This window comes from Narcine bancroftii, chromosome 5 (assembly GCF_036971445.1).
Source record: "Narcine bancroftii isolate sNarBan1 chromosome 5, sNarBan1.hap1, whole genome shotgun sequence".
Lineage (NCBI taxonomy): Eukaryota > Metazoa > Chordata > Chondrichthyes > Torpediniformes > Narcinidae > Narcine > Narcine bancroftii.
This window is the reverse complement of record NC_091473.1, coordinates 60,558,627-60,573,394: the sequence shown is the minus strand read 5'-3', so window position 1 is coordinate 60,573,394 and position 14,768 is coordinate 60,558,627. Positions and strand designations below refer to the sequence as shown.

Genomic DNA, 14,768 nt, shown 5'->3' with positions numbered 1-14,768 from the left:
TTAATCGCACTGTTTAAACCTTGAACATTAAAAGTAGCAAACTTCATCTTTGACATACCTACTAATATAACTAAGAACTAATAATATCAATATATAAAAACTCAAATCAACGTAAATAGGCCCTCCAATAGGAGAAAAAGAAACCACAAATTAAAGTCTAAAAAAAATGAAAATAAAAAAATTACAAGATAGAAAAAAATCCCCCCCAAAAAAACTACCAAAAGTTAGTAATCCCTAAACAAAACTTGGGTGTGGATCACCCACCTGTGGCTGATGACTAATAGAACATAGAGCAAATCTCTCCCTCCCCAGCCAAACAAAGACTAACAGCAAGATATAATGACATAAAAAAAAGTAAAAATAAAAAGGTTCTTCTATTCATCAAAGAGATTCCAGACTCGGTGACTCAATTTCAAGAGAAGTTGGACTCTTTCCATTCCCATTTCTTCCATTTCTACCATTTCTTCCATTTCCAGAGCAACCAGATTTTTCTTTAGGAGACAATGGTGGATTACGACTTTGTCCTCTTACATCTGGCAACGAATCATCAAAAATCATTGCCTCATGCTCATTCTCAAAAAACCGAGATTGAAAGTCTCCACAGAACACCTTCAACGCTGCCGGATAGTGAAATGTAGATTTATGGCCTTTACGCCACAAAACTTCTTTAACTGAATTAAATCGGCACCAACGCTGAATAACCTCTTGACTCAAATTGGGGTAGATAAAAACTCTACTATTTTGAATCATTAATGGAGCTTGTCGTTGTCTCGCATTTTGCACTGCTAAACGAAGTATTGTTTCTCTATCGAAATAATTCAAGCATCGAATTATCACGGGTCTCGGTGACTGACCAGGCAGAGATCTTCTTCTTAAGGCTCTATGAGCTCTTTCCAATACCAAGCCTCCAGAGAAAAATTCCTTGTGGAATCCATTCAGTAAAAAAACGAAAAGGGTCTTGTTCTTCCATACCTTCCATACCTTCTGGCAAACCAATAATCTTCACATTATTCCTTCTACTTTGATTCTCCAAATAGTCTACTTTCCTCTCTAACTCCTTCTCACATTCTCGCAATTCTTTAACAAATTTTTCCACCTCCAGCACTTTTTCTGTATTAGAAGCCACTTGTTGTTGACATTTCAAAAAAGCAGCCTGAAATTGTTTAAAATCCTCACAAGATGTTTCCACACATATTTTAACTGTATCCAGTTCCAAACTGAGCCTCTGAAACATTTCATTCAGCATAGACTGAATGATAAGGCTTAGCTGTTTACATTGTAATTCAGAAAGGCCCAGCCCTGCTTTCTCTTGCGTAGTGGCAGAACCAGGTAACTGAAGCTCCTGCTGCCTCTCAACAACAGGCAATTTTTTCCAGCAATGGAGTCTTCTTCTTGCCTGCCCCCTCCGTTAAAGTCGGCAGGCTGCCAGAATCAGGATCCACATCGGGGGCACATGCACCTTCCTTCTGAGAATGGGCAATTCCAGCGATGTCCTTCTCCTGTTGAGTAGTAGTCATTTTATCAGCTCCCACAGGCAATCTCTGTTGTTTAGGCTTGAAAGAAAGCAAATTGAAACTGCAGCAGGCTGTCTTAGCCCTAAATCTTCAACACTCCGAAAATGTAGTTTCTTCTGCACTTGAGATTTAATCTTTTTACCATTAATAGCCATAACAATTCCTTGATACTTTAAACTAAGTTTAAAAAAATTTAAACCTGAAAACAAAGAGTTAAAAATGGGTTCCTAAAAGTCTGGCCAGAGAGGTCGAGATTACACGTCTAGACTCTACGCCATCTTGCCACGCCCCCCAGGTCCAATATTTCAAATAAGATCTGTTTTAAAGTGTTTGTATGTGACCTACTCAAACAAACCTTTCCCAATTTATATCCAAAAAACATATCTATATACTCTGTCACACGAGAAAAGGTCTAACTTTATTCTTCTCAACCTGCCTGTGGCTTTCTACACAGTTGACTGCATACCATTGCCTCTTCACTATCACTGGGAGAGCTTTTGCTCTTGCCAGGCTCTGGTCTTATCCATTAATTTGTAGACAGAAAATAATTAACAAAGAATTTCAGTGCTGTTGTTATCTCTTTATTCAAACATAGGAGGGAGTGGTGCATGAATGTCCCTGGAAAATGTACTTAAGGTACTAAAGAGTAATTTTCTTTGCTGCACTGGTCCAGCCAATACTTACTGCTGCCTTCCTTGTCCTGATCACTATGTCCATAAATTGTCATGCTGCTTTCCTCGTGCTCAGTATGGGTAACTAGAAATTTCCTCAGTAAGCAATGGGAAGACTAAAGTGTTAAATTATGAATCCCATGTCCTCTCCCCAGCAGTTGATATATTATAATCTGATTAATTATCACGTCTATTATGTTGCTTGACTATGACACTACTTCAGCTCTTCAATTACAACTATCAATGGTGCTTTATTTTAATTCTAGCGTACTCATGAGTTGTTTCCCATATTATGTTCTCTGTAATTTGATGTCACAGAGCCCTTTTCCTAATGCGTAAGAAGCCCCTTTGCCTCTTCAGTTTGAAGTAATTTGGAACATGGGAAGGCCACTTGGCCTTTTCCCTCATTTACTCTTCATTCATTTGTCTTTGAGCGCAAGGCTTCACTTTGATTTTAAGGATGACATTGGAGTTGTGGGCATTGTAGAAGGTATCAAAGAATACAACAGTATATAGATGAGTTACAGATATGGGCAGTGAAATAGCAGATGGAATTTAATCCAGACAAGGGCGAAGTTTTACACTTTGGGAGATCAAATGTAAGGGAATGCATACAATTAACAGGGCACTTAAATTCATTGTTGAGGAGAGGGACCTGGATGTCCAGGTCCATAGCTTCCAGAGAGTGACCATGCAACCAAATAGGGTAGATAAGAGGGCATGTGGTATTGAGTACAAGAGTAAAGAATCATCCTATAAAACTTCGGTCAGGCCGCACTTGGAGTGAGGTATGTATATCTGGTTGTCCCATTATAAGGAGGATTAGCAGTCTTTGGAAAAGCGACATGAGATTTATCAGGGCATTGCCTAGATTAGAGGGTATGAGCTTGAAAAAAAATGGTTGGGAAAACTGGTTGTTTTCTATGGACTGTTGGAGGCTGCGCGGAGACCTGATAGAAATTTATGAAATTAAGAGGCATTGATAAAGTAGACTATCAGAATGTTTTCTCATTTCCATAAGAATGTTCAAGAGGACATTCATGAGAAGTGAAGTGGGGAAGGTTTAAAAGGATTTATGAGTATCTAGAGAAGATCTCAAAGATAAGTCAGTATGGCTTTGTGAAGGGAAGGTTGTGACTCGAGCCTAATTGAGTTTTTCAAGGAGGTAACAAAACAAATGGATGAAGGTAGGATAGTGGATATGTAAGGTGTTTGACAAGGTTCTCCGTGGAGGTCTAGTTGAGAAAGTCAAGAGGCGCAGGATCCATGGAACTTTGGCTGCTTGGATTTGGAATTGATTGCAGAGGTCAGAGGGTGGTGGTAGATGGAATATATTCTGTCTGGAGGTAAATTACTCATGTTCTGCTTGGAAGTCAATGACTAGTGGCATTCCACAGAGATCTGTTCTGAGATTTCTGTTCTTTTTATATATGAATGACTTGGAAGAAATGGCGGAGCAGATAGGACAAAGCTTGGAGATGTTGTGGATAGTGTAGAAGGTTGTCCTTGATTGCAACAGAATGTAGACAGGATACTGAGATGGACAGATGGAGTTTAATCTGGGTAAGTGTGAAATGATGCACTTTAGAAGGTCGAACTTGATGGAAAAGTACATGGTTAATGGCAGGATTCTTAGTGGGGAGGAACAGGGGGATTTGGAGTCATAGTCCATAAATCCTCAAGGTTACCGTGCAAGTTGACAGGATGATTTAGAAGGCGTATGGTTTTCTGGCATTTGTCAGAATTTTTTCATGATTATGGGTGTTGCTGGCAAGGCTAATAATCATTGTGACCTATTCCTGGTGAAATTCTGAAGGGTAAGAGTTCTGGATTATTGTATTTTTCACAACATAAAAGGCAACCATTCAGCACATTGAAATCTGCTGGTATTAATCCTGTTCTTCCAACAATTATTTCCCAATAACACATTCTCTCTCCTATGCCCTGTGGTTTCCTCAGTTCTGTTGCACACATTTGCACATGGAGAAATCAACTGCACTAGCTCAGTAGCATGGCTTTGGCATGTGGGATGAAATAATAGCATTTGGGGAAACTTCTGATTATGGGAAAAACCATGGAAATTCCTTACATATGGCACCTGAGATCAGGATCAAACTTGGGTCTCTGGTGCTGAGGTAGAACTGTCACACCACTTTTAGATATTATACATTATATTATATATTACAGTCAACATGCATCAGCAGTGGAGAATATGAATGTTTTCATTTGTGGATGTGGTTTCAGTCAATTGGTTGCTTTGTCCTGTATTCTAAACAGTGTTGCACCTTGGGGGCAACTGTAATTTGAGAAACATGAAGTTTGGCTACATTTTAAACCTGTAAATAAGAAATTAAGACTCGACTGACAATTGTGTAGTGAAAGAGAAGAGTTTAAAGCACCAAAACTTCTGCATTGAATAATGCACTGGAGATAACGCACAGTACATAGGTGGTAAGGATGTGCAACAGGGATTAATGCTGAGACCATTGTTTGTTTATTTTTAGTATTTGAATCACATTAACAATTTAATGATTGATTTAGATTTGAATGGAAAATAATTTGTAACTTTACAACTGATATTGTCACACAGCATGGAAATAAGACCTTTGCCCCTCTTTGTCCATGCCAACCTTCCCAATCCCATTCACAGAACCTGGTCTGTGCCCTGCTATACCTTGGCAATTCAAATGCTTGCCCAGTCTCTCTCTTTTCCTTCATCCCTCTCTCCTTTTCTCTAGATTCCCACCCCTTCCCCTCCTTTTCCTATCAGAAAGTGTTCTTTCTTTGTCCTCTGCCTATTAAAAAAAATTGAGATACAACATTGTTACAGGCCCTCTGGCCCACTTGCCCATGCTGCCCAAATATACCAATTAACCTACATAATCCGTATGTTTTTAGAGGTGCTCCCCATCACTTCCCAGCTTTTTTTCTGCCCTCCCTCTTGTATCCTCCCATTACCTCTTAGCTGTTAGCCTGTGTTCCTTCCCTTCTTTCCTTTTTTTTTCAGCAGTCTTCCTGATTTTTATCACTCTTGAAGAAGGACTCTGGCCTAAAATATTGACTGCTTTTTTTTTTTACTGCCTATGCATTCTGTGACCTGCTGAATTTATCCAGCATTTTTGTGTACTGCCCCAGACCCCAACAGCTGTAGATTTTCTTGATTACTAATATGTCAAATCACCTGAATGCTGCTTAAATATTCTGAGAGTACTGATCTCTAGCACAACTGGATTCAAACCAATCTGGTGAAAAATCTCTTCATGAGATTCCTTTTAAACCTCTTGGCCCTAACCCAAATCTATGGGCTCTAGTAAGGGAAAGGTTTCCTGTAACTCTCTTGCTTATTCATCTCTTCATGCTGTGTACTTCTCTTAGGGGCCCCTTGACAAAGGGTTCCAATCTGAAACTTTGTTCATTTCTCTTCATAGAAGCTGCTTGACCTGCAGTAAGGGTCTCAGCTGTGGTCACGTGCTTCTTATCTTGGAAAAAATTGTCAACTCTTCCTCTTAGTACCAAGTCTCCAGTTTGTAGACTACATAAACTGCTCTGTCCTCATAAATACACCTCTGGAAAAAAATTAATTTGGTCCAATTGGAGCTCCCTCTTTAAAAAAAAGATCTGATTAATCCCTGCCTTTCAAAGTTTATTAGTCCAATGCCTCAGCAATTTTTTAAAAATTACCCTACTGTTGACATTAGACAAGGTGTAATTAACAGGTTTGTCCCTGCTGTTATTTTTGAATGAGAATACCATATTTGTTGTCCTCCAAACCATCTGATCCCCGTGACCAGCAAAGATTTAATTTTTTTTTTCAGACCCTTTTTTGTTCCTTTCTTGCCTCCTTTTACCAGCCTGGAAAAGATTTAATTAGACTCTGGGGATTTGTCTACTTTTATCCAATTCCTTTTTTAATGATTATATGTTCTAGAATTTAACCACCTCCATGAATTCTCCATGTACAATGTCTTTCTGAGTGATTACAGATGAGAAGTGTTCATTTAAGGCCTGACCAGTGTTTTCTGCCTCCATGCACAAATTTTAATCCCCAATGGGTTCTACTCTTTTTGTAATTCTCTCTTGCCCTTCGAATAATCATTAAAAACTTCAAAATTTTCCTTAATCTTGTCTGCTAGTGATATTTCCTCCTCTTTGGAGTCATGTTTTGCATTTTAAGTGCCCTGTGTTTTTATACCCCTGCGCATCCTTCCCTGTTTTCAGTTCCCTGCACTAACCATATGACTCAAATTTTCCCTTTTGTTCTGACCCTAAAATCAATTGACATCTGGGGTTTGTTTGACTTCCTTTTACAATTTCTAAAATATATTTTTCCATGAACTTTTGTTACTTTTGAATGATGCCACTTGCTTGATATAGACTGACCTGCGAACACCTCCTCCTAGTTTACACATGCCAGGCTTTGCGTTGTACTGTTGAAATGGTCCTACCCTTTGTTCATGACTTTCAATTTCCAGACCATCCTTGTCCCTGTCCTTAACAGCCCTGAAAACTAAAGTTCTGGTCATGACCCCCAAAATGTGCTTTCTAACATTTTAATCACTTAGCCAGCAATATTCCTTAAGATTAGATCCTGTACTTTTTCTCGATTTCTTGATTGGAGGAATAGTCAGAGACTGAATGTGTTGAATCATTGAAGAAATATGAGAACTTGAGCAAGAGTTTAATAATAAATGCTTGGACAATATGTTCACATAGATCAAGGATGAATATTCTGACGTGCTGTTTGGTTTTTCTACAGCTATAAATGTATTCGACAGAGCCTTGAGGTCAGTAATCGGTGCCCGAAATGTAACTATGTGATTGATAATGTTGATCAGCTGTACCCTAACTTTTTAGGTAAGTCTCTGGTTATAAAACCAAAGTGGTCAATTGTATCTATAAAGCTGTGCAATGTTGTAGAAAACAATTAAACATTAAGCTTGTCTGCACCATTTCCATTGTCCAGCAAGCTAATTGTTAGGCCAAGATAAAACAATTAATTTTCTTTGTTAATAACATTTAATTACTGTTTGGGTAATTATTTCCCTCCATTTATAGTTAATGAACTCATCCTGAAACAAAAGCAAAGGTTTGAAGAGAAACGATTGAAACTGGAACACCCAGTAAGTACTGATGGATATTACAAAACAAGTACCCGAGGAATGGTGTGTGTGCAGCAAACTGACTAGTGGAACCTTGTTTAATGATTACTAAAATGTCACATTAGCATTTCACGTTGCAGGGTGTAGATAGGTTGATTGAAAGATGTGTTCAAAAAGTGAAATCAAAGTTGAGAAGTGGTTTTCTCACTGATATTGCCAGGGGGATTGCTGTTTATCAGGGGTCTGAGCTAGGAAAGTGATGGATAGACTCAGGTGGAGGCATTTCTAGATGACCATGGCAAGTAAAGGAACTCTCAGCAGGCAGTGATCACAATATGATAGAATTCAAGCTAATTCCCACTAATTGACCCCTTGGTACCTCTGCAAGAAATGCTACATTTGCACCCACATCACCTCCCTCATCACCATTTGGGGCCCCAAAAAGTTCTTCCAAGTGAAGCAGCACTTCACTTGTGAATCTACAGGGTACTGCATCCAATACTCCCATTGTGACCTCTTCTACATCGGAGACTGGACTTGGTCTGGGAGATAGTTTTGCTGAGCACTTTTGTCAGCTTCAATAGCAAGGACCTTGTGGTGGTCAAGCATTTTAATTCCACGCACCATACCCACACTGACGTGCCTATCTATAATCTAATGCACTGCCAAACTGAGGACACCCTTATATTGGAGGAACAAGACCCCCATATTCTTTCTAGGCACTTTAAAACCAAATAGCATTAACATAACTTCTCCATTTTCTGTTAAATCTATCTTCCATGTCTGTCACTGTCTCCCTTCCTGAAGCTCACACCCCCTTCCCTCTCCCTATCGCTTCTCAGTTTTTTTCCACCCTCCCACCTATTACCTTTTACCTGTTAGCCTGTGTACGTCCCCTTCCTTCCACCGTCCTCCCCTCCCTCACCTTTTTATGCAGCTGCTTTTATTGCTCATATCTTGATGAAAGACTCAGACATGAAATGTTCGTTACCCTTCCAATGGATATTGTGTGACCTGCTGAATTTCTCCAGCACATTTATATATTGCACTTTGAGAGGGAGAAACTAAAATCGAAGCTGGCAATATTTCATTTGAATAGAGGTGATCACAGAGGCACGAGAGAGGAGCTGACAATAGGTGATTGGATGGGGATTCAAGCAGGGCTGACAGTATAGTAGCAATGGCAAGAGTTTGTGTAGTTGCTGTAATTAAGCAGAAGGTGATTGGGAAGCTGGTCTGAAAGTCACCTTGACCAGATGGACTACACTCTTGGGGTTAGAAAGGGAAGCTGAAGAAATTATGAAATCAATAACAATGATCTTTCAAGAATTGCTCGAGTCAAGAATGGTTCCAGTAAAAGAGAAAATTGCAAATGTCACTCCACTCTTTAAGAAGGGAGAGAAACAAAAGACAAAATTATCAGGTGATTCGTCTGACTTCAGGGTTTGGTAAGATTCTTGAGTCTTCAGGGTACTTTAAAGCATGTGATAAAATAGGCCAAAGTCAAAATGGTTTCTTTCAGGTGACATCTTGCCTGCCAAATCTGTTGGAATTCTTGGAGGAAGTAACAAGCAGGATGAACAAAGGGGAGTCAGTGGACATTGTTTATTTGAATTTTCAGAGGGTCTTTAATAAGGTGCTGCACATAAGGCTGCTGATCAAGATGGTAGCCCATGATATTATGGGAAAAGGTACTAGCATGGATAATGATGTAGAAGATTGATTGACTGGCCTTTTCTGCCTCCCTGCTGGAGACTAGTAGTGAACCACAATGTCGGTGTTGAGTCTGCTACTTTTCAAGCTGTGCATAAATGATTTAGATGATGGAAGTTTGGAGACAACACAAAAAGTTGGAGGGATGGATTGTGTTGAGAAAATGAGTCTGCACAGGGACTAGGTTGGGGGAAAAGTGCAAAGAAGTGGTAGATGGAATACAGCTTTGGGAAGTGTATGGTCGTGTACTTTAGTAGACAGAATAAAGGCATATTTTCTTTTCTAAGTGGGAAGAGAATGCAGAAAGCAGAAGTCCAAAGGGACTTGGGAATCCTCAAGCAGATTCCCAAAAGATTAAATTGCAGCTTGAGTCGATAGTAAGGAAGCAAATGCAATATGAACATTTATTTCAAGAGAACTAGAATATAAAGGCAAGGATATAATGTTGAGGCTTTATAAGACATTGTTCTGATCAAATTTAATATATTTTGAGCAGTTTTGGGCCCCATATTGAAAGATGTGCTGGAGGTGGGGAGGGTCCAGAGGAGGTTTATGAGAATGATCCTGGGATCAAATGGTTAACATATAAAGAGTGTTTGATTGCTCTGGGCCTGTTCTTAGAGAGTTGAGAAGAATAAATTTTTTTGAAACCTGAATATTGAAAGGCCTAGATAGAGTGGACATGTAGAAGATGTTTCCAGTGGTGGGAGAGTCTAGGACCAGAGAGCACAGTCTCAGAATATAAAGATGTTCATTTAGAACCATCAAACCCTGCACCACTGCCACTATTATTCCACCTAGTCCCATTGAGCTGTTCCTGGGCCATAGCTTTTCATGCTGCTCCCATCCATGTGCCTTTCTATTCTTTTAAAAGTCAAATTAAAGCCTGCATTCAAGACCTCTGCTGGCAGCTCGTTCCACACAATTACAACCATCTTAGTGAAATGATAAAGTTCCTCCTAATGTTCCTCTGAAATGCTTCATCTTTCACCCTTAACCCATATCCTTGAGTTCTTATCTCTCCCAACCTCAGTGGAAAAAGCCTGTTTGCATTAAACCCTTCAAAATTTTGTATTCCTCTTTAAATATCCCCCATTCTCTAAAGAATAAAGTCCTAACCAATTCAACCTTTCCCTATAACTCAGCTCCTCAAGTCTCAACAATGTACTTGTACATTTTCTCTGCATTCTTTTGATCTTATTGATATCTTTTCTGTATGTGGGTGTCGAAACAGCAACAATACTCCAAATTTGCCATCACCAATGTCTTGTACAACTTCCACTTAACCGCCTAGCTCCTGTATTCAATACTGTAATTTATGAAGGCCAACGTGCCAAATACTCTGATCTCCTGTATTCTGTAGTGCCCTACTGCAGACCATGCAAATCCTACCCTGGTTCATCCTTCCAGAGTTCAATACCTCAGACTTGTCATCATTAAATTCCATCTGCCATTTTATAATCCTCATTTTTCCAGCTGGTCCAGATCCCACAGCCAGTTTTGAGAGCCTTCCTCTTTCTCTCCACCACCTCCAATCTTAGTCATCTTTAAATTTGTTGATCCAATTTACCACATTGTCGTCCAGATTGTTGACATAGATGACAAACAACAATGGATACTACACCGATCACAAGAGGCACACCATTAGACACAGGCCTCCAGTCATATCTATCACCATTATCTGACTTCTGCAAAGTCAATGACTAATCCAATTTATTATTTCACCCTGGATTCCAAGTATCTGAACCTTGACAAACCTCCCATGCATGACCATGTCAAAGGTCTAATTATAATTCATGTTAACAACTTCCACTACTTTTCTTTCATCAATTTTCCTGGTAGCCTCGATAAATTATAATATTGGTTAGTCATGAATAAAGCCTTGTTGACTATCCCTAATTAGTCCCTCTCTATCCAAGTTATTGCACTGTATGTCCAGTCTATTAGAATACCTTCCATCTGCTTACCCACATGATCATACGTATTTTCCCTGCTCCTCTCCCTCCACCTTCTGCAGGGACTGTTCCCTTCGTGAGTCCCATGTGCACTCCTCACTTCACTAATTGTCCCCTTGACACCTACGCCTGTGACCTCAGGAGTGTTCCACTTGCACCTACACTTGCTCCCTCACCACCATTCGGGGCTGCAATCAGTCGTTTTATGTGAAGCAGCAATTGTGAATCTGTAGGGGTCATCTACACCATCCCAGTGCTCCCATTGTGGTCTCCTGTTCATCGACAAGACTGGACGCTAACTGGGACATCTTTCTGTTGAGCACCTCAGCTCTGTCCGCTGCAATAGCAAGGATCTCTCAGTGGCTACCCAATTTCAATTCCTCGCCTCGTATCCTTGCAGATGTGTGTCTCTGGTCTCGTGCACTGCCAGACTGAGACATTATCAAATTGGAGGAATGACGTCTTACATTCTGTCAGAGCACCCTCCAACCAGTCGGTATTAATACCAACTTCTCCTACCCCATCTTTCCCCATGTCTCATTTTTATCTCAGTTTCACTCTCCCAATCAATTCTCACCTTTCCTCTCTCCTGTCCTCTTATCATGTCCAGTGACACCTTTTGTCTGTTGGTCTGTGCTCCTCCCTCTGTTATTCTTATACGCCTGTGTTTTTTTACCTATACCTTGAAGAAGGGCTCAGGCTCGAAATGTTGGTTATACATCTTTACCTCCTATGGACGCTGAGAGTACTATCCATGATTGATGTCAGGGTGACCGGCCTATAATTACCCAAATTATTCTTAGAGCCTTTCGTAAACAATGGACCAATATCCCAGCACCTCACCCATGGCTAAAGATGTTTCAAATACCTTTGCAAGGGTCCTTGCAGTTTCTACATGAGTTTCTACATGGGTCCGAGGGAATATTTTGTATGGCTTGGGCATTTATCCACTTTTATTTGCCTCAAGTTGATAAGCACCTCTTCCTCTATAATTTGTATAATGACCTCAGTTTTTCCAACTTAAGTCCATAGACTTGTTCTGCCTTCAGACTAAGTGAAGATCTCCCTCATTTCTTATGACTCCATTCATAGATGACCACTCCGATCTTCAAGAATATCGAATTTTAAATTTTAAATTTTAAAATTTAGACATAAAATTCTGTAACTGGCCATTTTGCCCTATGTGTCCATGCCGCCCAGTTTTACACCCAATTAACCTATAGCCCCGGTACATTTGTGAGAACGTACAAACTCCTTAAGGACAGCATAAGATTCAAACCTCTGTCCCAATCGTTGGCACTGTAAAGGCATTGTGCGGATTTTGTCCCTTGTTTTCCAATTGCTCTAAATATATTTGTATAAATCCTTGGGATTTTCCTTCACCTTACCTGCCAGAGCAACCTCATGCCTTTTTTAAAACCCTTATGATTTCTTTCTTCATTGTTTTATTTTCTTGAGTTCCTTGCTCTCTGTACCTGCTATGCACCTCCTCCTCATTTTATTTTCAACATGGTAGAATGTGATTCTAGCCATTAAGATCTGTGACACCCAGTTACACCCAATTTACCTTTTTGGAGGGTGAGGGTGAGGGAAAACTGGAGCATCCGGGGAAAATCAAAGCAGATCCTGGGGAGAACATACAAACTCCTTACAGTCAGCACCAGATTCGAACCTGGGCCACTGGCATTGTAATTGCGTCATACTGCTATGCTAATCGTGCCACTGCTTCTTAAGCAGGGCCTCATGTATTGAAAACCAAGGTTCCTTGAACTTGTTTGTCTTGCCTTTAATTCTGATGGGAGCATACAAATTCTATTCTTTGAAGACCTCCGCCTTACCAACACATCTTTGGCAGAAAACGACCTGTCCTAATCCACACTTGCCAGATCGTTTTTGATTCCATCAAAATCGGCCTTTCTCCAATTTATAATGTAAACCTGAGGACTAGACTATCCTTTTCCATAATTATCTTGAAAATAATGGCACTTATGATCACTATTATCCAATAGCTCAGTGGGTAAAGCACTGGTCTTGTAAGCCAGGAGTCTTGAGTTCATTCCTCGCTGGGGCCTCCCCCCTTTGAGGGGCCAAGGAAAACACACACCCATTTAAATAAAAGTTCATCTTCATAAAGCTAAATGGAATGGAGGTTTGGCATTTCCTAATTTTAGATTTTAATATTGGGTGGTTAATATACTTAACTTGATCCTTTTGCTACTAATTGATATTAGTGTTGATTGCCCCACAGGGTAGAAATTGAACTTAATTTTGTTTAAAAAAAAACTTCCTTATTGGCAATTTCAGGTCTACTTTATATAAACTAACTGATAACCTGATAATTAAATATAGTTTGAGAATATGGGCACAATTTAGAAGTTTTTTGGATTTCAAAGTTTTTCTGTTGCCTATTATATCCAATCACCTTTTTCTACCTGCTTTACAAAACACCAACTTCAATGACTGGGTACAGATTGGGTATTAAATGTTTTAAAGACCTTTTCATTGGCAATAACTTTGCATCTTTCGAACAATTGGTGGTAAAATTTAAGTTATCCAAAACTGATTTTTTTTTGAGATATTTACACTTTGTTCAATCCCAGATCCATGATTTTCTTAGAATCCTTGAGGCTACTGATCTTGACACCTTTTTTGATCTACAATCTTCTCATAAAGGCTTAATAATTCTTGTGTATGATAATTTGGCTGAACTTAGACTAGTTTTACAAGCCCGGAAGACTCCAAAACCCAGCAGCATTAGAAATTCACCAAGACAATGGTTACTTAAAAAAAGTATCTTTTAATTTTCTTTAAACACAATAGCAAGATCAATCTTTAACTTATTACTATTAAGTTAACCCCTTCTAATTCTAAGCGCATGTGTATGTAATGTGTATGTGTTCAGAAAAGTTCTCTGTTTCACTGTCCAATCATTCACTTTTCACTTCTCCAAGTTCACCGGTATCAGGCAATTCTCACACTGTGCACAGAATTCAACATTTACAATTTCTGCCAGGCTCTGGTGCTTAAAGTTAAGTGGTTATCACTCAGGAAAGTTCTTTTTGGTTTCAGAGAGAAATTTGTTGCTCATTGGACACACACAAACTGATTTCCTCCAATCAGTCACTTCAGTGTCTTGCCGAAGAAACTTGCCCCATCACGGGTTTTCCAAATGATAACCTCTTCTTCCAGGTCACCACAGAATTCCTCTTGTTTCCCTTATTTCAGGAGAAACACTCTAGCCAACCATTTCCTCTTGTAAAGACTACAAGAGTTTTGAACAGGCTGAACTCAGAACACACAACCCATCTTAAAAATGGGGTTTTTCAACAAGCCTGCCAGCTTGCCATTTTGCAGCCTCAACTACTGCTGTAGAACTGATATATATATATATATATATATATATAGATGTATATATATATATCTCTCTCTCTAAAGAGAAAATCACCTCTCTCTGTTTGTAAAAACCAAATGACCTCTCCAAAGGCTTCAAATCCAATTTTCAAAGGATCTTATCTGTATCTGAGGCTGGACATGATCAACATGATGTTCCATTTACACCTCCTTTTGAAGTCCTTTCCAAAGTAGTTCCATTGTCTCTGCAAAGTTTCTGGTGACACAGTGTCTCACTTCAGCAAAGCTCTTGGATTTTAAATGAGATGTCTTTTGTAAACTGTTACTCTATTTGTGAAGTGTAACCTAAACTAAACCTCCAGAATCTTATCGCTTTTAAAGACATATTTTACCCATAACTATTCTAAAGTATCCTGTAACACTAGCGCCCCCCCACCCCCAAAGTTAAAATCAAGAATGCCTGGG

At 39.5% G+C, this 14,768-nt stretch overlaps 1 protein-coding gene across 2 annotated transcripts in view; it reads left to right on the top strand.

Annotated features, from left to right (window-relative positions):
* Nucleotides 1-14,768, top strand: part of cop1 (COP1 E3 ubiquitin ligase) — a 141,610-nt gene that overhangs the window by 28,144 nt on the left and 98,698 nt on the right. For both annotated transcript variants that reach the window (XM_069937536.1, XM_069937535.1), the window contains exons 3-4: nt 6,942-7,039; nt 7,241-7,305. In XM_069937536.1, coding sequence (XP_069793637.1) covers nt 6,942-7,039; nt 7,241-7,305 — 163 coding nt within the window. The remainder of the gene's footprint in view (nt 1-6,941; nt 7,040-7,240; nt 7,306-14,768) is intronic.